The sequence below is a fragment of the Chanos chanos genome, chromosome 4 (assembly GCF_902362185.1).
Source record: "Chanos chanos chromosome 4, fChaCha1.1, whole genome shotgun sequence".
Taxonomy (NCBI): Eukaryota; Metazoa; Chordata; class Actinopteri; order Gonorynchiformes; family Chanidae; genus Chanos; species Chanos chanos.
The window spans coordinates 12,032,191-12,058,151 of NC_044498.1; the positions used below are offsets into that span (position 1 = coordinate 12,032,191).

Genomic DNA, 25,961 nt, shown 5'->3' on the forward strand with positions numbered 1-25,961 from the left:
GCAGACTTTAACTTTGGGTCTTCAAGGCAGGATGCAATGCTGTTTTCTAGTATTGTAGTGCTCAAGTCGGAGTCAATATAGGTGGTCTCGTCCCCATCACTGGTCCATATGAAGAGGGTGGATGTTTTATGTTACATTTTTGTTTCAACTCCCTGTAAGGTGCTGGAGATGTAGAGTGTGCCAACCTCCCCTCTATAGCCAACAAGCCCCAATCTCCCCTACAGAAATTTCACTTTTGAATATTAAAATCTTGACTTGGTCTCGCCTCCTCCAAAGACTCTGTCTCGACCGCCCCCAAAATCGCAAAGTCTCGGTCTTGACTCAGACTTGACCCTCTAAGGTTTTGGTCTTGACTCGGACTCAGTATAGGTGGTCACATCCCCCTCACTGCTATTTTCACTTAGTCAAACCACGAAAGCTACACATTCATCCACTTACTGGATTTCAAACATAAACAATCACAAAAGCATCTGCAAATACCGATCACCAGAAATAACTCGTCAGAAAAATTGCACTGGCATTGCACTATATATTATAAGGAGATGACTGTTCTACATGAAGAAGAGTGAGCTTCCCCTGTATTGTGGTGAATGGTTTTGTTAGTGAACCTTCACAGTCATATCTGCTGCATGAAGGTACCCAAGACTGACTGGTTACTTAATTCAATATAATATTCAGTCATACAGAGGAAAGTGTCTTCAAATCAACATTTGGACTCCTCATAATCAAGCTATGCAATATCCAGTGTTTGACATAAATTTGATAAGACCTCTTTGTATCTAATTGAACACATAAAAAAGAAAAAAAGTTCAAATAAGTGCAAAATTTTCAAAGACAATCAATTTTTTTTGGGGGGGGGGGGGGGGGTGTTAAAGAAAGCATGATGAAATTGACACTGCCAAGCAAAAGATGATATAAAGCTTTTAAACTATGTAGATATTTGATATATATATTTGAATAATTAACACAGAACACTGCCTCTTTTATCAAACTGAGAATATCCTTTCCAGTTCTGTAAAAGCTGCCCAAGAGTGGAGTGTTCCGTTTCAGTTCAAATTGGATCTGTACAACAACATTAATGTCCTATTCTACATCATCAATGAACATAAACAATACATTAATGTACACTTTGTATTATACAGTGCATATTCTATACTTTTTTGTTTATGTATATTTCATATCTGTATATATATATATATAAATATATTTTGTTATACAGTATAGGTGGAACGTGTTAACGTCAGATAGAGGCTACATTCTTCATCACACTCATTCTGAAGAAACTAGCACAAAGTGAGCAATACTACACAGACAGCACCAAGCATACAAAATCAGAGCACTAAACTACACACACACCGCACATACAACTGACAGGATCATAAATTGGTTGGGGGGGGGTCCACATCATTGTACAAATCAATAATACACCATCAACACTTATTTTACTATAAGTAAAATGACTGGGAGTTCATGTATGCACATCCTTCAGTAGTCTTTATTTTTTCAGTGTGCTGATTTTGAGGGGAAAAAAAAAAAAAAAAAACCTTGGTGTCCTACAGCATCCCATCCAGGTTTTTCTCAGCTGTCTCCTTGTCTGCTGAGGTTTTGCTGTCTTGAGGGCTGTACTTGTTGTGGTAGTCCTGGAGAATTGTCACAACGTCATGGTGCCCAAAGTGGACAGCCTCGTCCATGGGTGTGTTACCCCACCTTGTCAGACAGACAGTCATACAGAGTGATCATACAGTCATACAGAGTGTTAATTTAGTTATACAGACAGAGTAAGCTGCTGGGAGACATAGCCTATGAAAGGAGTTTTTCCTGTTGAGGATGTGACAAGATTACTTTTTTTATATAACAGCCTTCCCTGTATGTACTCTCTAATCATTCATTGATTCATTCATTTTCAAAGCCGCTTATCCTGCTTAGGGTCGTGGGGGTGCTGGAACATATCCCAGCATTCACTGGGCGAAAGGTGGGAAAACACCCTGGACATGTCACCAGTCCATCACAGTTTCTAATCATTATGTTTATGTTATGTTTTTAATTTACATAAACAATGCTCGTATGGACCGATACAAAAAATGTGAATAGAAACACTATTTTGGTTTTTGATGGCTTACCTGTCTCTGGGCACTGGGTTCACTTTGCAGGCCTCCAGCAAGAAGCGTACGACTTCAGCATGGCCTGCAAATAGTATAACACAAAGGACATAAATACTTGGTGTACTCAGACAAATATAAACAGTACTTGTTCTCTATTAAACTGACCAGAATAGCAAGAAGAATAGTTTGAGACAAAATAGGAAACAAGAGTAATGGCTCTTTAGAGTAGTGTGTTCTAAACTACACCCTCAGCGCTGACAGACATTTCCGACATGTGTTAATCAAGTTTTAGAAGACTTCCTCCAAAAGTTGAGGGCCATGAAGTCTTTGTTTTTCATACACCTGTCGTATATATGGAATGCCTAGGAGGTACTGGGTGGTGGTCGTGGGGGGCCAGTTTGGGAAACACTGTTTCATACTGACACCAGATGAAGGGCTGAGGTCTGTACCTTCTGCTGCAGCCACGTGCAGTGCTGTCCTGGAGTCATAATCTCTCTGTTCCATGTCCATTGAAGACAGAGCAAACCTGAAGAGCCGTAAAACAGTTCAGGGTGGCAGGAAAACAACGAGACAACCACATATTACAGGTACGCCACAAGGGAATAGAATATTGCGGATAGTTTTTGGTTAACTGCACACAAAAAAAGGAGATGGTGATTAATCTTGAAGGAAGTTTGTGAATTTACACTGTTAACACGTAAAACTTCAGCAAAATGGCGAATTAATCCTGCTTCGCTACTGATAGTTTGATACTGACAGTTTCAGTGGTGTTAATAAGTGTTTTCTTTTATCATCTACAGTGAGTGATAATGCAGACAAACATGTGTCCGTACCTCCTGAGGGCAGAGACGTCTCCAGTGTAGGCAGCAAAGAGCAGGTTGATGACTGACTTAACCTGGAAGAGAACAGACAAGCGATTTCTGCTACAGCAATGTCAGAAGAACATACAGCATGTTCTCTGCACATGCTCTCAGTTGATATGGTAACTGGGCCTTCAAGCTGTCTGAGAAGTAATGTTGAATTATGTGAACCCATGTGAGGCACTTGGGTGCATTAAAATTCTGTCAGCTTAACTGTAAATGTGGAAGAAACAAAGCTTGGAACTGTTAGTGTTACTAAGAAATGGGTTAACACAAAAAGGACAATGTAAGTTATGTCATCCAGACATGAAGAAAAGGGATAGATATTACACATATATAAAATGAAACATATTTGAGCAAGGCAAGGGTTTGTTCAAATTTAGTTTTTGGACCTAAATAGTTACTGTAAATGTTTTACTGGTTTACTCTCTTTTCTGTTCTTTTAAAAGTGATAAAGTCATTTGAATTCATTTTCTGGGTCAATGTTACTGAGAGTTGACACACACCTTGACAGATATAACTACAACTTGAAATGTATCCAAGCCAGACAAGTCCTATGAAACTGACACACATTGAACTTGAAGTTCCTCAAATTTGAACTAGAAGTTTCTCAAAATCTTTATCACTTCTTCAAAATTGTTCTCATGTATTTATAAACGGACTTAGTTTGAACTAGGTTAATGTGACTATATATATGAAGGGAGAGGTTTGTTTTTAAGGATAAAGATGAGTCATTAACTTTTCCTGAACTTGACTGGAGTTTCCTTAAGTGCCCAGGTTTACCAAATAACAGTAATGTTTGTAACCTGCTCTCTGGAGAAAAGCTTTGGAGTAGTGTCTCATGGAATAGAGCAAACTGGGATGCATCACAACACGTGTGCTTTGGGAACTAGTGGTCATAAAGTTTAGACTGTGTCATCTTGTAATAAATCTTACAGTAATTACTTAGCTCTACCACAAAATACCTGCTTTTGAAAATTCTGAAAATATTCCAAAGGTCACATAAAAGCTATTATAGGCCCAAAGATACAGATAAGAGGAACAAAACACATGAAATAAAATGAAATGGAATTTAAATTATATTTATTTATAGTTTTTCACAGTAACAGAATAACTGAGGTTAAATGATCAAACTGTCCTTAATCTCTTGAAATAAAACAAAAGGGATTCAAGATATAAACTGTATGATCTATAAATTGCAACCAAAGTAACAAGAGTGAATTTGACATCACAAAACCTTCCAGTAAGGCTTTCTGGTCAGATTTCATGTCCATAAAATGGCTCAAAGCTCCTTTCACTTCAAGTAAATGCTCAACACTGATAGACTTAAAGCCAGAGGGTATTTTCTTCAGTTAAACTCATGAAGTTCAAACACATTCAACACGTACACACACATTTGTGCTTGTGCACATGTGTGTGTTTCTGTTTAAAAAAAAAAGAAAGAATTAAGCATAAATAACCTGGACAGCAATTATAAAAAAAAGCAGAAAAATTGGGAAAATGATGTAATATCTGCATGCATAATGCACATCACAAAGCTATAACTAACTAGGTTGATTTTGTGGTGAGTGTACTCCTAAGTCTGTGAAAAGCTCTTTGGAAAAACAGCCCCTTGACAAAATTTAGATGATGATCCACCAATGATTTTGACATGATCAAAAGATGATATAAAGGGGAAAAAAAAGACTTAAGGTAACTGGTAAAATGTAATTCACAGTATTTCAGTGTCTAACCTACTGGACTGATGATTATAAAAACTGATGAGTTTCTCTCATCCCTATTTGAATAGTTTAGCCCTCTACAAATGAAACCATTAATAAGAGGAGAAAATCAAACGCTGGGAGGACCTCTTATAGACTTCTGTGTTGAGATTTGCTGTTTTCCTGTGCCTATGATAACACTGTAACTAACTGTTGATAATTTCAAAGATGAAAATATTCAGTGAGCCTCATCAGAAGACATCTTTTCTCTTTGGCAGAACCAGACAGGTCTGACATTCAGCAGCATCTGAGAACTTAGGCCTAATCCATAAACTTAACACTGACACTCAATACAAAGACATGACAAAATCACATCATGATTCACATGAACAGAAACAAAGTTCATAAATGATCTCATTCAGTAGAATGACAGTGTATTCCTCTCAGTCCTAGCCAACATAATCTAGATAGAGGATGCTAATAGCTTACAGATGCAAACTAAAGCACTATGTTTAACATAACTGCATTTCAGTGATGATACATGGTGGCCAGGAGTGCCTCATAGGCATTGCATGTCATGCTATGCATGCTAACGTGACTCGCATGTTAAGTTTGTGAGGATAAATGTTTTAACATTTGAGCAATAAATACTTATACAGTTTAACTGTCAACCATAAGCTGATTAGCATCCCACACCCAGATAGTCAAGAACACGGAAAAGGCACTACACAGAGGGCTCGAACTCAACCTAGAGAATTTCAGTAGCGCAATCAGCAGTGTTAAGACTCGCGTCTCATTAAGATTCTTAACACAAAGGTGCTGGTGCATTTTGATTAGACATACTACTCCTATGTTTATCTTGGTGGTGTCTGGTTGAATTCAGCCCTAAAGATTTAAAAAAATAAACAAAAAAAAAAAACATTTGCTCATATCACATTATTCAAGTCCTGTTACAGACAGAAGAAGAAAAATGATAATGAATGAAACCATTGCTCATTTAGAACAAAAGACAACAAAAAAGGGGGGTGAAAGGAGTGACATATAACAACTGGGAAGGGTGGGTGGGTGGGTGGAGCTTGGGGCGGGTGGGACGTGATGGGGTGTGGACTCCTTCCCTCTAGTTTCGGTCAGCCATGCTCTCCATCCTATAGACTACAGTGGTGGAGCTATCCTCATCTGCCTCCGTGGGGGAAACTTTTTTCCACACCGAGTCTTTGAGAGCCAACTCTTGCTGAAGGCTCTCGTAATCCATGGGTCCAAACGTGTGCTGCTGTTTTGAGCAACACGGGATAACACATTAGTTTATCTCAGCTTATCACCTTCGCACCTGCCCACGGGTATGGCTAGTCTACTCAAATGACAAAACTGTGATTTGAGTGTACCCAAATTAACTTGAGCAGGTGCCAGGTCTAATCCTGAAACAATAATTTAAAGGACTCAAGTTAGAAATGATATTAAAACTTCAGCAGTTTAGATTAAGTTTTTGATTAATGGTAAAGCGTACTCAAAACTCGTTATTTAATAATCAGCAGTGACAATAAAGGCCGGTGAATTGATGGCTGCTCTTAATGTGTTTTTTGCACTGGGGTTGCAGTCCCACCATCCTCCAGCAGAGAGCAGTACTGCTGGCAGACAAGCACGTGTGTTATATGGCGAGTCGAGACAGAGGACGACGACAGAAAGAAAAAAAGCTGGGTGTATGTGGGGATAGACAGGAGAAAAACCGTCACTCACCCGTTGGTCCCCGCCCTCTCTACGTGGGTCGAGCTTCTTGGCAAAATGCCTCAGGTTGTCGTAGTTATGGAAATTGAAGAGCTGCACGAGATCCTGGGACACACAGGGAGACCAGAGTCAGGGGCACATGCTAAAGTTAACACACTTCTGACCATCTGACATCTACTCCTTATTTATACCGGTGTGATGTGCCAGGGAGCAAGGTCCCAGCAGTAGTAGAAATAACAAGGAAGAAATGTATGGAGAGAGAGAGACAGAGAGAGAGGGAGGGAAAGATATAGAGGGAAAGACAGAGAAAGGGAGTATGTACCGTGCAGAACTGGATGCCGCGTACACTGTTGCCCAGTTTATCCAGTGGAGGAGACCAACACATGATGCCCATTACATTGGGCACCACTAGCAGAATGCCTCCTGCTACCCCAGACTTAGCCGGCAGTCCCACCTGCATCGCAAACAATGAGATACAGCGATTTTGTTACAACAAGACAATACAAACTCATCTCAAGGTAAAAGCATTTACAGAGCGCTAAGAATTTTAAGGAAAGAAAAATTCAACGTCTCCCTTCAAAGCAGTGCTGGGTCTGCATGTGTGCGTTCATGCGTGTAAATATCAGTGTGGTAACTCACATGGAAGGCAAACTGCCCAGAGAAGTCGTACATGCCGCAGGAGTGCATGAGACTCAGCGTGTTGCGCACGGCCTCGGGGTTCAGCACACGCTCTCCTGTGATTGGACAGAAGCCACCGTTGGCCAGGGTGGCAGCCATAACACTGGCACTCTCACATGTGACCTCGATAGAGCACAGCTAAAACCAAACAAATAAACATGTTCTGTCACATCTCAGAGTAAAATCACACCGAAAAAAAAAGGGCTGAGATTTGAGAGGAACAGATAGGTTGAATAGTTTATTTAAAACAAGATTCCCAAAATCCTGTCCTGGATGTTCTGCAGGTTTTTACATAAACTAAAGACTAATCTGTGATGCATTGTGAAAACCTTTCTCTCAGGTAAAAGTCAGCTCCTAATTATGAGAAGAGGGGAAAATACCTGCAAGACATAGACCCTCCAGGGCTGCATTTGTACAACCCTGGTCTAAAAGACTACATATGTAATCCTTTATGAAGATGTCTCAGCATTACTTTAACTCATTCAGTCACTTCAGACATCTTGTTACCGCAGAAACAAGAAGTGACATGTTATTACGACAGAAAAAGGAAGTGACGTATGTTATTGGAGTAGAAAGAAGAAGTGACAACCACAGTCTTTTCAATTCTGTGTGACTCTCTGGTTAATACTCTTTCACTGTAACATTCAAACTGACCTGGAAGTAGAAATCCAGAATGGAGGTCATGTCTGTTCCCTCTGGAAAGCACTGTGGCACAGAGATATCCAGGTGGTTAAATAAAACCACTGAATGTAAACACTTTTCACCAAAGTTCATAATTGCTTCAAATAATAATATATTTAAGGGGGTACGTTTACCTTCTTTTCTTTCAGATAGTAGCCAATGGCAAAATTCCTGTCTCCTGACAAACGCTCCGACTGGAATCTATGTCACATATAAGAATAAACATTTTCAGAGAACCCCTGTGTGTCTTGGTCAAATTCCCCAAAATCACAGTTTGTAAATTACTGGCATGATCTTTGAAACACAGTAATAGTAAAATATTAAGTAAAATACCTGTGACCACAACATTTATCTGCTATTGAACTTTTTCCACTGATGCAGTTATTGCAGGTTTAATGAAACCATCAATAATAAACAATGTACTTCTTTAAACAACAATAGTCTCCCCAAGTACTTACGTAGCATTGCTGAAACCCACATATTCATTCCCAGCCAGCTTATTCATGAAGTTCATGACCTGGATAAAGAAGACAATTCAGTTCTTGATCTGGACATCAGTCTTTAGATGAATATACCATATCTGAGGAAGTTCTTAACTTTACTCACATAGTCAAACTTCTCCGCATTACTTGCTCCTTGCTGAAAGACAAAAAAAAAAAAGTACAATGAAAAAGAAATTCTCAGAAACAAAACGGTAGGCGTATAACTTTAATTAAAGACGTCACAGTTTGGCATTAGCATATAGCATGTAGTTATACACATTGTGCAATTTGACTGGCATTTTAAAAATTAAAAATAAAGACCTTAAAAACATATCTAAAAAATCATTTAAAAAACACTTCTACATTATAAGTTAACAATATTCATATTTTATATGTTCTGAAATACCATTTTTGTTAAAACAAGAGAAGATTGGAGTTGAATAACAATATTTTCATGATAGCTTTTCTCCAAACAAATAAACATGAGAGAAAGAACCAGAATGTGTAATTAGTTAACCTGTGGGTTGGCTGTCTGGGATGAGAGTTTAGACAGCATAATGAGATGGGTGAACTAATGTCAACATGATATGTACTGGCCCAATGAGACTATGGCTATGTGAATAATTCCCGTAAGGCACTAGTCTATACAATTTTATTCTATTTGTGTTTGTGTATTTAAGGGATTTCTGTAAGGTATTTCATATAAGTGGCATACTAGACAAGCTAGCCAATTAACTGGCAGTTAAGTACCACCAGTGTGATGTAAGAGACCAAGAAGCAGTAGTGTACTATGAGTTTTTGATAGGAGGTTGAGCGTAGCATGACCTGAGGTTGGGCGCTATGTAATTCTGTACTAATAAAGAGTGAGAGGTTACCATGGTACACCAGCAGAAGTGTTCGACTGAGTGTGTCGAGAGCAGAAGTCAACACTATGATCTGGAAAAGTCATGCTTTTCCAGGCTTAAGACATGAAAGGAAGTGTCTGTTTAATACACATAAACTAACTGAATGATAGGCTAAAACAAACTGTTAAGCGAAAAAAAAAAGGGGGGGGGGAGGAGACAGAGATAGAGAGAGAGAGAGAGCATATGTTCTGCTACTACTTCTACAAAACTCCATTTTATCATTTCTTCATCTACATTACTTGTTAACTTTACATTAATAGAAGTAGAGGAATGAAAATCATTTACAACAGTGCGTTGCAAGTGAAGCTTAAGTTAAATTCTAACTGAGACTTTTTCACTGGGAAAAAAATAATTGAAAGAAAAATTACCAACGTCATTGACCTGTTGGAGTGGTCAAAATTCCCACAGATCCTAATGCTGTAAAATATGTAACAACAAATAAACCACAAAAAAGCCTTGACAAAGACATCACACATTTCCATGGTTACGTCGCAGAACCCCTCACATGAGGAAATACATCATGCAGTCTTTTCTCATTAGCTTCTTCTGTAAACACCAGTGTATTGATCAACTATGGACAACACTATAAGCACATACAATGATGCGATTAATGGGATGTTAATATTATTACTGCTCATCATTAACTCAACCTATGTCCTTATCTATGATCATTGTAAGCCATAATACCCTTAAAACAGACATTTTATTATGCTACTTTTTACTGGTATGGCCTTTTGTTTATGGCACAGGTCCAGCGGTATAAATACTCCAAGAGAGGTCTGACAGATTTTATCGGTAATACAGTGACTGGAGTTATTCACTGCTGTCAAAGACAGGGCAGGTGGAACTCTCATTTTGTCTGTGTTGAGCTATAAAGACACATCTCGAAACTGTAAACATGTGTTGTCAGACAAAGGTCCTCAGCTCTTCATTATCAATATCTGAAATTAATTTCATTAAGGTGTTTAAGCTTCTGTACACAATGAATCAGTGTGTGGGCACCATTAATATCTGGTTTTGTATTTCAGCGTTTTTAGAAAACGAGGTCGTTTTGTGAGTCTGCGTGGTTATGTTCAGCGGTACTGTAATCAGACATGACCGGACTGTACAAACACACTGCATATACTTTTTTCCCCCTCTTCATCAAGACACTTCTGATATGGAATGTGTTTCAAAACCACTACCTGTAACACAACACGATGCAAAATCACACTTTTCTGGGAACACACTCTGCGAAAATATCTTTTCCCCTTAAAAATGACTCAGCCTTACAATTAATAATTTAAAAATCACTCTCAAAATGTGCTCCCAGCATGACGTAATAGAGATGTCAAGATCAGCCCAACAGCTCTGTGTGTGTGTGTGTGTGTGTGTGTGTGTGTGTGTGTGTGGGGCAGTGGCTGGTGTGGGATGTTTAAGCATAGGCACTGAGATCGATTGGAATTTAAACAGCGGAGAAATTCCTCCCGTTCCAGGCTATTAACCGTGGGCGTGTGTCTCACGCCCAGGCAGACCTGACAGATGTAATGGCTGTGATTCAGGAGTAGCTGCTGTACCGTTCTGGGGGAGGGCTCTCGGCCAATCACTGAAGACCGCGAGACACCGCTGTTCTCTCTGGAATATTAATCCCTTTCAGCGTGATTACTCAGAGCCTTAATCGCTGCTGAAAGGTCCGGCAATCTGGTTAAAACTATCAAGCCCTGATCTGCTTCCAGGTCAAATGTCCTGTTCACGCTAATGGTTTGCATGCACGTCAGTTTGCAAGGTGACCATGCTGAAAGACTGGCCTAAGGCTGCAAAAAGAACAGTCTTTATCTTCTGATACATTAGTGTGTAAGGCCATATTGTTGTCCTAAACACTCCTGTGGTTAGAAAAGCAAATGGTAACACGTGGAAACAGATGTGACATTTACCTTGATCAGGGAGGTACACACAATGGCACCTGCATTAACCATGGGATTGTGGGGTTTATCTGTAAAACAAATTTAAAAATAAAAAAGAAGAAAAGATTAAACTATAAATGTATGACAATGCAATACACAGACCTTCTAAAGAGTGGTCCAAGTTAAAATGTGTTCTTGAGAGACATAGAGTGAGTCAGCTTGGTTTTGCAGTACTGAGAGTTGAATTAAATATCCTGATTCAAGGTACTGGCGAGAAAGAGAGAGAAATCTCCTCTGCAGAGTGGAATGACTATTAAGCATCAATTCATGTTAAGCTTCCGAGAAGTTACATCACATTCATCTACCTCCTTTAATCTCATTACGAAACACCATACCATCCCATCTCCTGCCCACACTCCAAATACAAAACACTCTTATCCTGGCCCACACAATAATTTCATGGTGAGTTTGGGGGTTTCGGAAAACAGAAAAAAGTCTATTCACTGAATTAGGCACAGAAATGTACAAAAACCTGACATGTATCCAAACACAAACATGCTGACTGGCATTAAACATTTGGTTTCTGTGATTAGCATAGTGTTTGCAGCACTCTGGTGAGCAGCGAACAGTGTATCACCCAAACCAATATTGTTCTTAATATTTTATAGCATCGCCATAGCAACAGTGGAGAGGAGACAGGATCAGCTGCCTGGTAATCACATGACCTCCACAGAGACAATGTCAAATTCACATTCAGACACAGAGAACCGGACACGATGCACACAGAGAAGAAAAGCAGCTACTTAACAAAATAGGGATTCAATAAATGTGCATAAATATTCTCAATCTGGATTAAAGTGTAAGTAATACTGAGCATATTATATAGTTAGTAGATCATTATGGAACACCTAATGACTACAGCAGCCTACAGCTTTGACCTGAGAATAAAGGCTGATTTATGCTTCTGTGTGGGCTCTACATGGAGCCTACGCCGTAGCCTATGCTGTTGTGAGCATTTATACTTCTGCGTCGGTGCGTCTGCGTCGCTCTGTAATTACATTGCCAAAACGCTAGTTTGCGGTGGGATTTCTATGACGCTGTGTTGATTTCTTTGTGCATTACAAACGATGGAGTCACGTTAAATAAAAAGTCGGAATTCAGTCCTTGCACGGAAATATCTGTAAAACAGGTTTTGCGTTCAAAAGAAGGACTAGTTTCCAAACTTTGGGGGACAAACAAACGGAGCTCTCAAAATAACGATCACCCAGTTCGCCATTTTGCCAAACATTTTCAATGGTGACTGACACTGAGCGGATCATGTTGGAGTTGGAGCTAATAAATGTTGAACAACGGCTACTTTTACTGAAATTACTGCAACACAGAAAAGAGAGAAGACATCGGAGGAGATGGTGTGTACGACCGTTGAACCGACCGAGGCAGAAGGAGGGTGATGCTACCAAGCGGACCAATCACAGTTGTAGCGGTCAGCTTCGACGCGCATCGCTGCGACGCTTAGTTACATTTCTGGGGAGGTGCGCATCAGGCTATGGCGTAGGGTACGCGGCTACGCAGAGCCTACGCCGTACCTTCGCCGTAGATTCGACGCAGAAGTATAAATTGGTCTTAACATAACAAATCTGCATTCTTCTTCAGCTGCTCCACCACATTCATACATATTTAACAGATGTGAGAAATATTTTAGTAAAATGGACAGTGAATAAAGGTTAAGAGTACTCACCATCTTCATTGAGGAAGAGTTTGTTAAAGCGCAGGCCGCTGGGCTCTTTACCGATGAAGCGGTGAACGTACTCCGTGCCGTGGTCGTGAACGGCGACCGCATATTTCAGTGGCTTCACGCAAGACTGCAGGCAGAACGGGACTTTGGTGTCACCCACTGTGTGTCTGTCAGGGGGTGGGAATCAACAGAGAATAAGTTAATCACCATCTCACCCATCACAGACACTGAACAAACCTCAGTTCAGAAAGGAGCTTTAATGCCCTGAATATCACCATCCATGAAAAATGAACAAGGTTGTTTTTATCCGAGGGGCATTACTCATGGACACATTACTGCCCACGAGTGGCTAACTGACTGACAGTTAGCACTGCACTGTTATATGACTCCAACTCTAGGAAGCTTTTGCACCTCCGTGCACACTTGAAAGTATTCAGAGAATCAATGAATCAATGAATCAATAAAGCTATAAATAAAAAAATGCCAAATTTACCTTTGTCCATCTACAGTGCAGAGTGCCACAGCCCAAAGGTCTGGGCTGAATTTGGCAAGTTGAGGAATGTAGTCTGCCACCTGCACACCACACACACACACACACACACACACATATATGTGTATATGAACACACAAACAAGCTTTAAAAAGACAGAGTGCTCAAAAGGAGGGAAAGAATGGCTTAGTGGATCAGTCAGCTGACCCTGCTATAGGTCAACACTTTTGTCAAACCAAACACCACACACTGTTGTGTTGTTGTTTATTACTGCATTGTATGTCAAACTCTGTGCAGTGTACAAGTAATCTGAAGTAAATTCTCACCTGTCCTCCTGACAGTTTCTTGGCGTTCTCATACAGTTCATCAATGTGTGCCGTGAAGGCCTGGAAGTCCGGAATGACAAACTTCTTGCGGAAAGCCTGGGTCAGCAAAACTATGTTGCTCTGGACACACCTGCAGGGGGTGGGGTGGGGGTGGGAGCACGAATTTTGGGCAGTCAGCTATTGTATATATTTGTATAAGTATATAGAGTCACGAGGTTGTGTTTAAAACAAATCCATACAAAGGGAGTACACACCAATAATGATGTTGACCATGCAAATTCTACAAAAGGTTAAAGCCATCTAATTATTTACTAATTTGAGTCCTCAGAATGGTATTTCTGGACTTTTATAGATATTTCTTAGAAATCCAGAAATCCTGTGTCCCTTGCTAACCTTTATCTCATCCAGCTCAGAAAAAAAGATGGATATAACCTCATCTGCAAACATCCGGTTTTCCGGTTTTATTTCCATGGATAAGCAGATTGGGAGAGCAAATCTCTCTCGGGCCTTAAGTGACTCCTAACGTCATGTCAAGTGACAGAGATTGGGTCTATGCGCTACCGTATACGTCTGATGCTGTGAAATCTCTGAAAACTCTTATTAAAGGATGTACATGCTGTCACTGTGGCATGTGCTGGGCCTGAAGCAGAGGGAAGTGTTCCAGTATCCAGCGCGGCCTCAGTGCTATTTCTGCCTCCCCAGGCTTCTCTCTCATTGGCTCATTCCTATAAACATGCGGAGCAGATTGGCCCCTTTCCCATTCCGTGCTGCCTATCATGTGTGTATCCTGCATGCAGTGTTGAGGCAGGGATTCTGTACCATAGCATTAGGCTCATTACGATGTGTGTGTGTGTGTGAGAATAGGGAACACACTGATCAGTATGCTGTGCGACCAGGGATCAAGTATTACATGTATACAGCCCTAAACAGAATCGCCGCGGATAGCATCCTAATTGTTTCACAGCAACAGTACATTTTAAACAAAGCTTCTATCTGTGAATATACAACAGAAATGCTGCTATATGAAATGACACCGCTCAGCATGTAAAACTGCTTCTTTGATGGTTTAATTGTACAAAATAATTCAAACGATAATGGGAATTTCCATAGACAATGTACTTTAGAAGATGGGAGTAATGTTGATGTTGGTTATTGTTCAGGGGACAGGGAATGGCTGAATGTGTTTAACTGAGAAGCATCTGTTGACTCACTTTTTAAAGAGGTGACGGTCCAGTGCTCCATCTGAGGTGGTCTTCAAGGTGACCTTCAGCATCTCCATGCATTCTTTCAGCCGTGGGTCTCCAGTGCGCAGACCAGTGGCTTTCAGAGCCTGCACACAGTTTTACACACACACACACACACACATATCAATTATATACAAAGGTGAGCAAACACTTCTATCACAGTGTTCTTAACTGAATAACTACAGAGTGATTCCTTGTTAACTACGTATTGAGCCATTCTAAATGGAGTTCCATTTTCAAACTGAAGTGTTGTTAGGCTGGGTTCCTGGGCAGAGGACACGTCAAATACATTCACTGAAATGACCATGAATATGTTTAACATACATTAGAATACATTCACAGAACCAGGCATTATGCCAAGTGACTGTGAGATACCAGACGCACACCTCACATAAATCACATAAGACTGTTCTCTGTCAACATCAGCTTCCCCCCCCCCCCCCCCCCCCCCCCCCCCCCCCCCCGGGGTTCTTCCGAAGACCCAGATTCATTTAATCAATGTGAGGTCATCAGACATCCATTAAACTCACTGGACACTATTTCTTTTGCATGTCTTCCACACCTCTTCCACAACTGTGCCGTTTTTGTACAATGATGACAACTGTCAAATTCTGTTTACTAATAATGAAGTTGTTGTCAAATTATTTTGTTCAAAAGAATAAGAGAAATCTGCCGTCATAGAGAAGGTTCACCGCATTGAATTCTTCACGGTGTGATCAGGTCACTAAAAATTTACTTGAAGAGCAGAATTCTCTGATGTGTTGTGTGCGCAAAACAGGCCGCAAATCAATAAATTCATTAGAGCTCACAAAGCAAAAAAAAACCAGGACAGTATATAAAGGTCAGAGATGGCAGCGTTCTCACGATAAGTGTGCTAATTTGTTTTTAGAACCTCTTCAGAGAAACACAGAACACAGAGTCTCTCAAACAGTGTCATCATTTCAGATTACATTTCTAATGTGGCCTCCGCGAGATAGAGTAGCTGTCCATCATCAACCAAACAGGACAAAAAGAGACGTCTATGTGTGTGTGGGAACAAAAAGAAAAACAACAAAAAGACAAATTGAAATGTCCCCTCTGCACCAGGCAAGGCAGAGGGAAACATATGAGCAGCTACGGCGTAGAATATAAATTATCCTGACATTCGAGAGGAACACCTCCCCGAGGAGGCCAGACACGTCCGCTATATTTCGAGGAGCGGACAGCTATTGCGGCGGTGGCCTTGCCGATGCAGCTTTTTATCAGTGTGAGACAGGGAACAGGAGGACAGGGAGGTGAGACAGGGAACAGGAGGACAGGGAGGTGAGACAGGGAACAGGAGGACAGGGAGACAATCACACTCACGGTGGTAAACTTGTGAGCTGGGATCTTCTCTTGACCTTCTGCGATGGTGTAGAAGAGAAGGTCCTCCAGGCTAGGCAGGAGACCCGCTTTCCTAATCCTGAGAGAGAGAGAGAGAGAGAGAGAGAGAGAGAGCACCCGCACACAGTGAGTGACCAGACTAATGTAGTCTAATGTAGTCAAAGTGGACAACACTTAAAAGGAGAGGAGCACATTGGCAGCAGATGAAGCTGTGCTGAGAGAGACAACAGGTTTTTGTATGATGGAAAATACTGACAGAGATTTGTGGAGTAAGTTTCAATGCTGCTCTCAAAATGACACTAAACAGGGTTTTGAGGCCAAATGTGAATGGTAGGTTTTTTTTTTTTTTTTTTTATTTCTTTACATTTCAGTGTGGTCATAAAATCTGAGACAGCACTTATGCGACAAGGTACATTAAATGGCAGTTAGTGCATGCAGAATCCATGACTGAAAAAGACCACAATGAAAAAACAAAAGACGGCGAAAAAAAAAAAAAAGACAACTGACTGGCATTGAAAGTCTGAAACTTATTCCATTCATTAAGAGCAGTTAGTGCATTAGAGAGGCAGAAATAGCTTCACACACACACAAAAAAAACACATGTTCTTTAACTACACAGCTGTTGGATATGAGCACTAAACTGGACGCAAGTGTAAAGCTCTAAAGCTAGAAAATGAGGAAAACTGATGGAGAAAAGAGACACAGCCTGGGGCCTTCATCGACATCAAGAGGGGAACTTTAAAAAAAAAACAAAAAAAAACAAACAGCCAGCTTTACTTGGTACTGTACCATCCAGTAATGACCTTGACATGGACGGGCTACTGCAGCCTTCAGGTCAAACAGATTAATAAACACAGCCAGGCTAACAAAATCAGTGGCAGCCCTGATTGGACTAATACTGTTGATTTTGGTGAATGATGTTCTGTTGCTTTAGTGATGTCATTTCTGGATGGCTTTGGGGCGGGGGTCTAGAGTGAGGGATGCCGGGATAGCCGTCAGGAGGACAAGCAAGCGCAGTTGGCTTGCGGGGATAGAAAATATTTGGAGGTAAAGAGATGCAGAGTGGTTAGCTGCAACACTCACATCTATGGAAACAACAGCGACATAAAAAAAGATATGGAAATACTTACACAACAAATGAAAAAAGCAAGCAGACCAACCACAGGGAGAGAAAATACGCAGAGTGAGTGAGAAATACAGTTATGTAAACATGGACAATATGACAAAAATAAACGGTTTCATCTAGGTCTCTAAAACAACAAAAATCACATTACAGACAGTACCAACACATTACCAATACAGCATAATTAATATTTAAACAGATTAATACTGGGATGAAGACGGCCTGTGCATGGAGTACAGGCATAGCAGCTCCATAAATATCTAATATTTCTGACAAAAGGGAGAAAGGACACAATTAATATCAAGTGCATTCATTTGCAAAGATACATGTCAATATACAGTTTAAACAAAATTCGCATGGCTAACGTAATCTGCCGTCATTCCTTCTCTTGGACTAGCTAGCACAGCAGGTAAGAAAAGCTAAACTGAGCCTGGAGCTCTCCAGCTTTGCCTGACTGACAGCCCTTGGGAGTAGGGTTATTCTCAGCGTCTACGTGCCTGAGCACAGCAGATGAGTGGAGCAGCCATTCTGCGAGTGCAGATTCAGGCTTTACTGCCTCTGAGGGGAAGTGGGTTATATGTGCGGAGAGAAGCGGCACAACACACACACTACAGGTATGGGTGGTGGACAGAGAGACATCTACGCTTGTCCTGTTGTCTGCAATCACTGATGTAACAGGAGGCAGAGCCCTTTCAGTAAGGAAAGCTTTCGGTATGACGCAGACAGAACGACTTCCCGTCTCTGGAGCGTTTCATCGGTTTAAATGAATACGGCACTACAGTGACTTTATCTTCCTCTGGCTGTCCGTCTCTTTCTTCCTTTCTTTCCAGACGGCCTTTGTCTCATTCTGGTCCTTGACCTCTGAACGTGACAACTTTATACGCCCAAGCACCAACAAAGATCTCCCTGTCCAAGTTCAGGCTCCTGGCATGATATCATATCAACCAAAACGACAACAAGCCAATAACAAAGCACCAATTGAGACTGCGTCCAACACCTAGTTTACTCAACGGGCCAGTGAATGAACTGGCAGGGAGATTCAGCGGCCTGACTGGTCTGTCAACACCAGTTTGCTGTGACCAGAATGCCACTGTCACATGAGGTTAGCTTGGCACGACATTAAACTAGGGCACGGCTGCCCAGCCCCTCCCGTACCGCTAATGAGAGTTAAGCCTTATTCTCCATAGACCACAATAGCACTGATCCCTGCTAATGCAAAAGCAGCGTGTCAAAAGTAAGCTCCCGGGCTATCTTTAAAGAGAAATACAACCAAAAGACAGTAGCGCAAAAACAGGGCACGACCTGGAGGGAAAACAGTATATTTCTTTGTTGGCACCATTCCATGTCCATCATGAAAATGGGCGAGACACAGTTTAGCTGGGGAGATACCATTTCAGTAAGTCATCAGCTGACTGTTCCCCTTTCCATCCAGGAGCTGAAGTAAATTACACGAGAGACTGGTAATCCATAATCTGATGACAGGTGATATCACAAAATCAATCCCTCTCTCTCTCTTCCTCTATACTTAAGAGGCAGTCATTGGTCTATTGTCAATCACTCTAAAAACAACACACTCCAGTCCAAGGCAGAGAGGAACCTATTATGGGGATGAGTTGCAGAGAGAGGAGCCTATCAAGACAATAGTTTTACAGCTGTAACAATATTCTGGATTATTTGATTCTGTATGATTTCAAATCTTCAATCTGTGACGAGTGATGAAACCACAGTGAACACAGTCTTTTGGACACTGACATTTCAACAGCATAGAACTCACAACAATAGATAAACACAGACGACAGGCAACAATGAAAATTCACTTAACAGACTGGGATTCTAAGATGGGCCTTTATCTAACGCTGCTGCTCAAAAGCAGGAACGTTTGTGTTTCCAGCAGAATGAAGAGGAAAAAAACAAAGACAGTTTCTAGCATTGGAGAGTACGTTTTTCACAGAGTGTATGATTCACCGCACAGACACTAAACAGTGAGAGGAGGTGAGAGAGAAAAGTGCTCATTATCTCTGTTTTCCTCGTGGCTACTATTAGACCAGTTTAAGTGCAGTGTGAGTAAGACATTACACATCCTCACTTACAATGTAACCCACTCCATTTGACCCTCCCATATGTTACCTTACCCATCAGGTCAGTTTTTCACAGGTAATGACATATTAACTCTAGCACTTCAATGTAATTACTGAGTACGTCTGAAATGCGATACTGTACAGAGATTTGATAAGTGTAATTATTCATGAGTATTCAGAACAACAATTAGTAATTATCCATATATCCACAGCATACTGGGATAAAATTGTGTTTGACAAACAGTTCATTTAAAGCGAGTTCTTCATTAAATTTCAGGGGCTTTAGACCTGAGGGGCCACCTGCAGAGCTGAGTGTTTGACAGGCTAGCGTGTACCTGTTCTCTTTGCTAGCTAAATCCTCAGGCATTAGAAGACTCGTGGTGATCAGGACAGGATGTGAAGATGGCGCGGGTTGGCCTGATGCTGGGGCAGCAGACGTATGCAGAGATAGAGCACTGCGCTCCCGCATTCCTGCATGAGTCAGAGCCTGGCATGCCTCACAGCTCGCTAGCCTAAATAATGTGCTGATCCGTAGTTATGAGATGGTGCAAGCCAGCCCTGGAACGTGTATTTGCCTACAGCTGTAAGAATGGCTGTCTACACCATGCGTTTGTGTGAATGAGATGTTTTCCTTTAGCTATGCAGAACACGAAACTAATTATTTACAACCAGGATGAGGAGATAATTAACATCAATAATTCAAACCGTTGAAGGACAAAGAGGTAAGATTTACACACTCCCGGAGTGCGAGAGAGGACACGGTGATGCTAATGTATCAGGTTCCTTGTCCTATCCTATCAAACTTGAGCACACCTTTCCACCTCAGTGCATGACTGTGACTGTTACAAAGAGTCTATAATACCATGTACTCTTTTTAAGATCTGTCCACGTGTCTGAGAAAAAGAAAAAAAAAACCTGAAAGAAAAAGGTGAAACTATGTGTCATGTGACAACAGGTAATAATGATAAACATGGCAGCACGGCCAGAATCAGGAGCACTAATCACGAGAGGAAATAATGGTTTTCTTCACACAAATGCAGAATGCAGTAGACTGAGCACACACAAAAGAAAAAAAAGAGACTGAACTGACTTCACAGAAGTATATGCTGTGCATCGTTGAGATGTGTGTCCCTGTGAAATAACTCTGCAGCTTCTCTTTCCCCTTTCTATCCAAGGGCATATTCTAAAGCCGAAAGGCTTAATTTTTTCCCATCCATCAAACACGTGACATATTAGTTGTGTTCACCTAGCGTTGGCTGAAGAGTGATTAAGCGCGGGTGCTCGTGAGGAGACAGCCACTGCATTCAGTCATCTCATTAAACATGTGAACAGCTGCTGTCACCTCCAGCCAGAAAACACAGAGATTTACACAGCACTAATGACCACGGTGCGGGGAGCAGGTAAGCGTCTCATTAACACAACACACACATACACACAATATAAAACAACAAGATGGGGAACAGGCCAGTGAAAACCAGAGGAGTAGTAGTGAGAGGGAGAAAATGAGAGAGGGAAGGGACAGAGGGAGAGAGAGAGTGAGAGAGAGAGAAAGAGGTGTTTTGTGCTAACAAGACAGGAAAGCAATGTCAGAGCCATTGCTCAAATCTGTCCCTTAAGGAGGCCCTCTCTCCTTACTAAAGCACACTGTAGCTTCCTTTTGAATTACCAACAATGACGCTGGGGTCAGAACCCATTGCTTTTTGCATTATTGTACCACAAGAGAAGAACGATTTTCAAAAATTTCCTTTACTCTATTCATTTGCCTTTATCAAGTAAGCAAACATAGTCAATGGGGTTAAAGGTACACACTGACGAATTAAGCTTCCGGAGAAAAACATACACACCTAACTGTATCAGTACAACAGCTTTAATTGGTCTATAAAGCAATACACTATTTCCTGATACAAGTAGAATTCAAACAGATGCGCATGCAGCAGAAACATGACAGACTGGACTCTACTACACACATCAGCAGCCAGGACGAGAGGTTGCCATTGACAACATATCCTCCTTCGCCCCATAATGTCTGGATACCTACCATGGTGGGGAAGTGTTGAGCAGGAGAGAAGCCATTGCAACAAAACCTCAGCCTATGTGAAAAGATGGCAATTCTACAAAGGATGCTATTGATTCTTCACACAGACAGTTAGGCAAACAGTGTCACGCGCTTGTTTCATGTATCTGTGTTTCCCCAAAGGGATAGTAAACGGCACGCTATAATTGTACTACCAAATCTGGATGTCAGCACTGACAGTCACTGCGAAACAAGACAACTTCTCTTTATCTCAAGAGATGTATTCCGCATATTACAAGAGAGGATTCGCAAAAACTAGGCCTTTTTTTTTTTTTTATTTAGATGAATGGTGGGGATGACCTTATTTCCTTATCTAATATGCAACCTTAGAGGACAGTTTCTAACAGTAATACAGAGCACAGGACTGAATCTGTGGTGTGTATTCTCATGTGTTGTATCCAAGCATTCAGTGCTTATGAAAGGCAGAAAAACCTGATGATCCCCTCATGAGAGCAGATTTGAACCTCACTGACAAGATTCATTAGCATAGGTTTACCGGAAATGCAAAAGCACTATTTTTCTCTTCTTTTTTTTTTTTTTATATATTTTTACCCTTGAAAAATGGGGCATTAACATATATTACGAGTGGAAAATTTCTTTTTCTTTTTTAATCCTCCACTCAAACCCTCCCTCATGCTGCAAAATTACTGGAAAAAAAGCCTGGTTGGTTGTATGAAGTCCGGTGTACTAAACAGGGCAGAATATTTGAAAACAGTGAAAAAAGTCTTGTCATAGCCGAAAACATATCGTTACCTAGTCTCATTACCCTCCGGAATATCTATTTAAACCAACCAAAACTGATTAATATACAGTTAAAGACAAAAAAGTTTTCTATCTGTTTTACATATGCCTCTTGACTCCATCTATATTTCATCTGCTCTATGGAATGGAACTGACAACTATTAAATATCACAAATTCAGTAGGAGAAATCACAACTGTATGAGTTTGACAGCTGGCTCTACATGACTCACTTGCGGTGCGACAACAAAGCAAAGCCCCCAACCCATGGGCTACATCTTTCCATACTAGTTGTTATGGTGATGGTGGAATCTTGGGACCTGGGCAAGTGCACAAGCCCCTGGCTAGCCCCTCCCATTGCTCCCACAGGAATTACATCGTCTTATATCATTATCCATCACCTCAGAGTGATATATTGTGATGAGTATCCCCATGCACTGTCAAAGCAAACCAGTCTCCAAAGACTATGAATGGCAGGAAAGCCACTGATCTGTGAAGTTTTTTTTAACCTTTTGACCTTCATAGAGTAGCACTTCAATACTCTGCTATCTGCCCGTTTGGTTTTAGTTCATCTCCTCCAAAATTCCATCAGCAAAGTGTCTGGTCTGTCCCTGACCAAGTCCGTGGCTGAATGATGTGTCAAGCCTAGACTTGAACACAGACTTGCGGTAACGGATGAGAATGAGTGCACGATGTCAGAAATAGTAGTCAAATCAAAGCATATCTCTAATTTCCATCATCCTTTTACCGTTATGGACATTGTGCATCCTACAGATCGACAGATGTAACTAATCGCTTCAACCAAATAAAAGTTGAATCCTGTATCAAAAAACAAAATGACCTGAATCAGAGCTTCACGCGAGACAATTATTTAGCGCAGTTGAAGTGAATAAAGCGTTTCCAAATTCACGTGCACATTTTGACACGCAACGTTCACGTTTCCCTCTGACCATTTATTCATTTAGTCATTTCCGCTAAGCACACAAAGCAATGATTTTAGCATTCATTCAGCTCTGGAATGTGTCAGCTGCTGTTGAATAGTCAGTATAATACGTGAGCAAACCATCGCTAAATCATGCTGATGAATTCGACTTTGGTACCTGCTGTTTAATGAGTTTTTTCAACCGGCAATGAAAACACACGCCACACTTGCTCCTCTGGTAGCAGCATCATATTGCCGGCAAGTCGGCCTTCGCCTGCCAACACTGCAGTGCTTTTTACAACAGCAAGGCAGACAAACGTCATTTTCTGGATATATTAATCACCTTATTGTCTACCCTTCTATTCATAATGTTTCCAAGAAAGGAAAAGAAACGTGATATTATTGACAAGTATGCATAAGCTGTCTGGCCTTTATGATAATTAGCTTCATTTTACAGTAACCTTAACCAACCAACGTTAGCGTGTCGAACAATGTTACTCACTTGTCTGTGGAGGTGGTCTCATTCTTCTTCCCGTCAGACTCCGTCCTGTTACACAGATGCCGGTCCGCCTGGAATGCATACCACAATGGCCTGTGTCCGCCGGCATGCTTAGCCCTCAGTTTGGACACTAATTTGACATTATTACATGCGGTGCTGAGGCAGCAATAGGCGGATGGTGTCGTCTTATTTCTAACAAGAGCTGGTAAACGGCGCTTTAGATTCGGTTTGTTCAACTCCTTCAAAACCACAGAAAACCTAAAATGTAACATTTCAATCTTGTCGAGCTAAGAAGTGGCAATATCTTATCCAAGTAATTGAAATATATGTCTTTCTCTGACCCGTTTATTTAGATTATCTATTAAGATAAACGCGTGTGTCCTGTCGTCACAGCGATGCACCGTTTCATTCAATAGACACAGTTCAGCGATGTTCACTGGATGGAAACCTTTGCTTCACACCCTTTTTTTTAGCCCATTGGTCCTTCTGTTTTCAGACGATACAATGATTGGTGGAGAGAAGTATCATTCATCATTAACTCATACATCACTTCCCCCAGTAAAGCAGCCAGATACCGCTGATGAAGTCGTGGTAATTGTGCCCATGGTAGCGATCTGACTCTGGGGCAGTTTATTTTAATTGACACTGATAAATAAAGCAAATTAACCATGACAAATAGAGTCTTTCCCCCATTATGCCAATTTTTGCTGCTGTCCCAGTCCCGCCTTGGACAGCCCAAATACACAGTAAAACCTCAAACTATCCAGGGCAAAATATTACACAGCTCCAGAGCAATAATCCTTATTGGATGAAGAATTGAATCCTAACACAGACAAAAAAAAATCTCTTCGGCTGAACTGAATTTATCATACGTGTTCGAAGAGACAAAAGGTTTGTACACACTAAGCACGTTTATACTGTAGACTCCGTTAAATATGAAACATAGCGCCTACTAGTGCTCGTTTGGGAAAATGAAGGAAGAGATCGTGTAAACACATTTTCTTTCCAGGCGGAGGCAGAAAAAAACTTCCAGCACCGAGTTACAGCTCAAGATAAATTACAATAAAACACGGTAAAACTGAGTGATTAAGCAGCCGGGAACAACTTCCCCAAACTACTTAAATCCATCTACAGACAGTAACAGTATTTGTAATGAACAACTCACGTATTTAATTTGTCAGACTATACCAAGATAGATAATAAGAGGACCAAGAGAGGAAATGTACAACTGAAGTTACGGTAACAGAAAAACAAAATACGCTGGACAATTAGGCAATGGAGTGTCTGGACAAGTATGGGCGTAGAAATTGAGTATAAAGTCAACGTTTCAAAAAACGTAAATGTTTAAAGCTCTTCGTTCAGATCTCACTGCGGCCATATTATTAATTTTTCTTTTCAGCCGATTCCTCCGTTCCACGTAATAGGTTTAAATATAAGAAGGCTATATATATAATTGCGGTTGTTTTCCTCTGTATGATCACCAGTGTATTTTGCTTCAAGATCTGAGCTGCAAAAGTCTGGGTCCCGCTGTATTACTCAGGCTGCACTGCAGTGTCTATTCACAGGCGCGATCCCACTACTGATCGGCACGGGGGCTTTGACCTGCTCCGTTTCCGACCTGGGCCGGTTCACCCCTCCTTAGACGACCTGGTAGTCCCGGGCTCCCCCAGGAGCACCATATCGATACCGAACTTAGTGCGGACACCCGATCGACATAGTCCACTACAGCCCAGGACCCCTGAGCTCAAACGATCCGCCAGCCTCAGCCTCCCAGTAGCTTGGATTACAGGCGCACGCCACTGCACCCGGCGACTGCGAAGGGGATTTTCCGGCCTTTTGAATGCGAATCTCAAATACTAATATGTGCCCTCTACTGGCATGCTACGGACTCACAACAGTTTGGTTTGATGTGACGTCAGATTGCAGATGTCATTGTTAGTAGAATTTATTTACACTAAAAATGTAAATTTTAAAAAGGTGGGGCTACTAAAACCACCACTTTCGAATAAAAATGGAGTGAACATTACAATTAATCTACAGAGGACACACACAAAAAGAGCCTCTGATGAAAACTAAAATGTATGACAAAGACAGCAGTCTAGTTACTGCAGTGATATATGCCAGTGAAAATGATTGATGATGTGAGATTAATACTACAGAAATCAATTTCTACATGCTAATGTGTGTATCAGTGGAGACAGTGGAGGAAAATGGCTGAATGTCACTGAGGAAGGCAATCAGAGCTTTAAGTGAGTGCCATATTGGCATTTTCAGCTTCAGTGCTCTCTGTTATTCACACTCCCAGCATATACTCATAATGCATTCACACTGCTGTTAATCTCTGCTCTGTAAATCA

At 41.1% G+C, this 25,961-nt stretch overlaps 1 protein-coding gene across 1 annotated transcript; it reads right to left on the reverse strand.

Annotated features, from left to right (window-relative positions):
• Window positions 1-1,553: 1,553 nt before the first annotated feature.
• On the reverse strand, window positions 1,554-23,877 carry glsa (glutaminase a). Its single transcript, XM_030772071.1, has 18 exons — window positions 23,609-23,877; window positions 16,153-16,249; window positions 14,776-14,894; window positions 13,565-13,694; window positions 13,242-13,321; window positions 12,752-12,915; window positions 11,044-11,102; window positions 8,350-8,382; window positions 8,202-8,260; window positions 7,878-7,944; window positions 7,717-7,767; window positions 7,024-7,200; window positions 6,707-6,838; window positions 6,397-6,489; window positions 2,936-2,997; window positions 2,552-2,628; window positions 2,121-2,184; window positions 1,554-1,707 (listed from the first exon to the last, which is right to left on the reverse strand). Exons 1-18 carry the CDS (start codon window positions 23,875-23,877, stop codon window positions 1,554-1,556), a joined length of 1,887 nt encoding a protein of 628 aa, XP_030627931.1.
• Between the last annotated feature and the right edge of the window lie 2,084 nt (window positions 23,878-25,961).

Excerpts from the sequence above, each read along its gene's own strand:
- glsa (XM_030772071.1), bottom strand. The coding sequence starts at position 23,877 with ATGTTACATTTTAGGTTTTCTGTGGTTTTGAAGGAGTTGAACAAACCG. Across the intron at positions 6,490-6,706 it reads GCGGCATCCAGTTCTGCACG|GATCTCGTGCAGCTCTTCAA; the intron begins GTACATACTCCC and ends TGTGTGTCCCAG. Across the intron at positions 2,629-2,935 it reads GACGTCTCTGCCCTCAGGAG|GTTTGCTCTGTCTTCAATGG; the intron begins GTACGGACACAT and ends ACGGCTCTTCAG.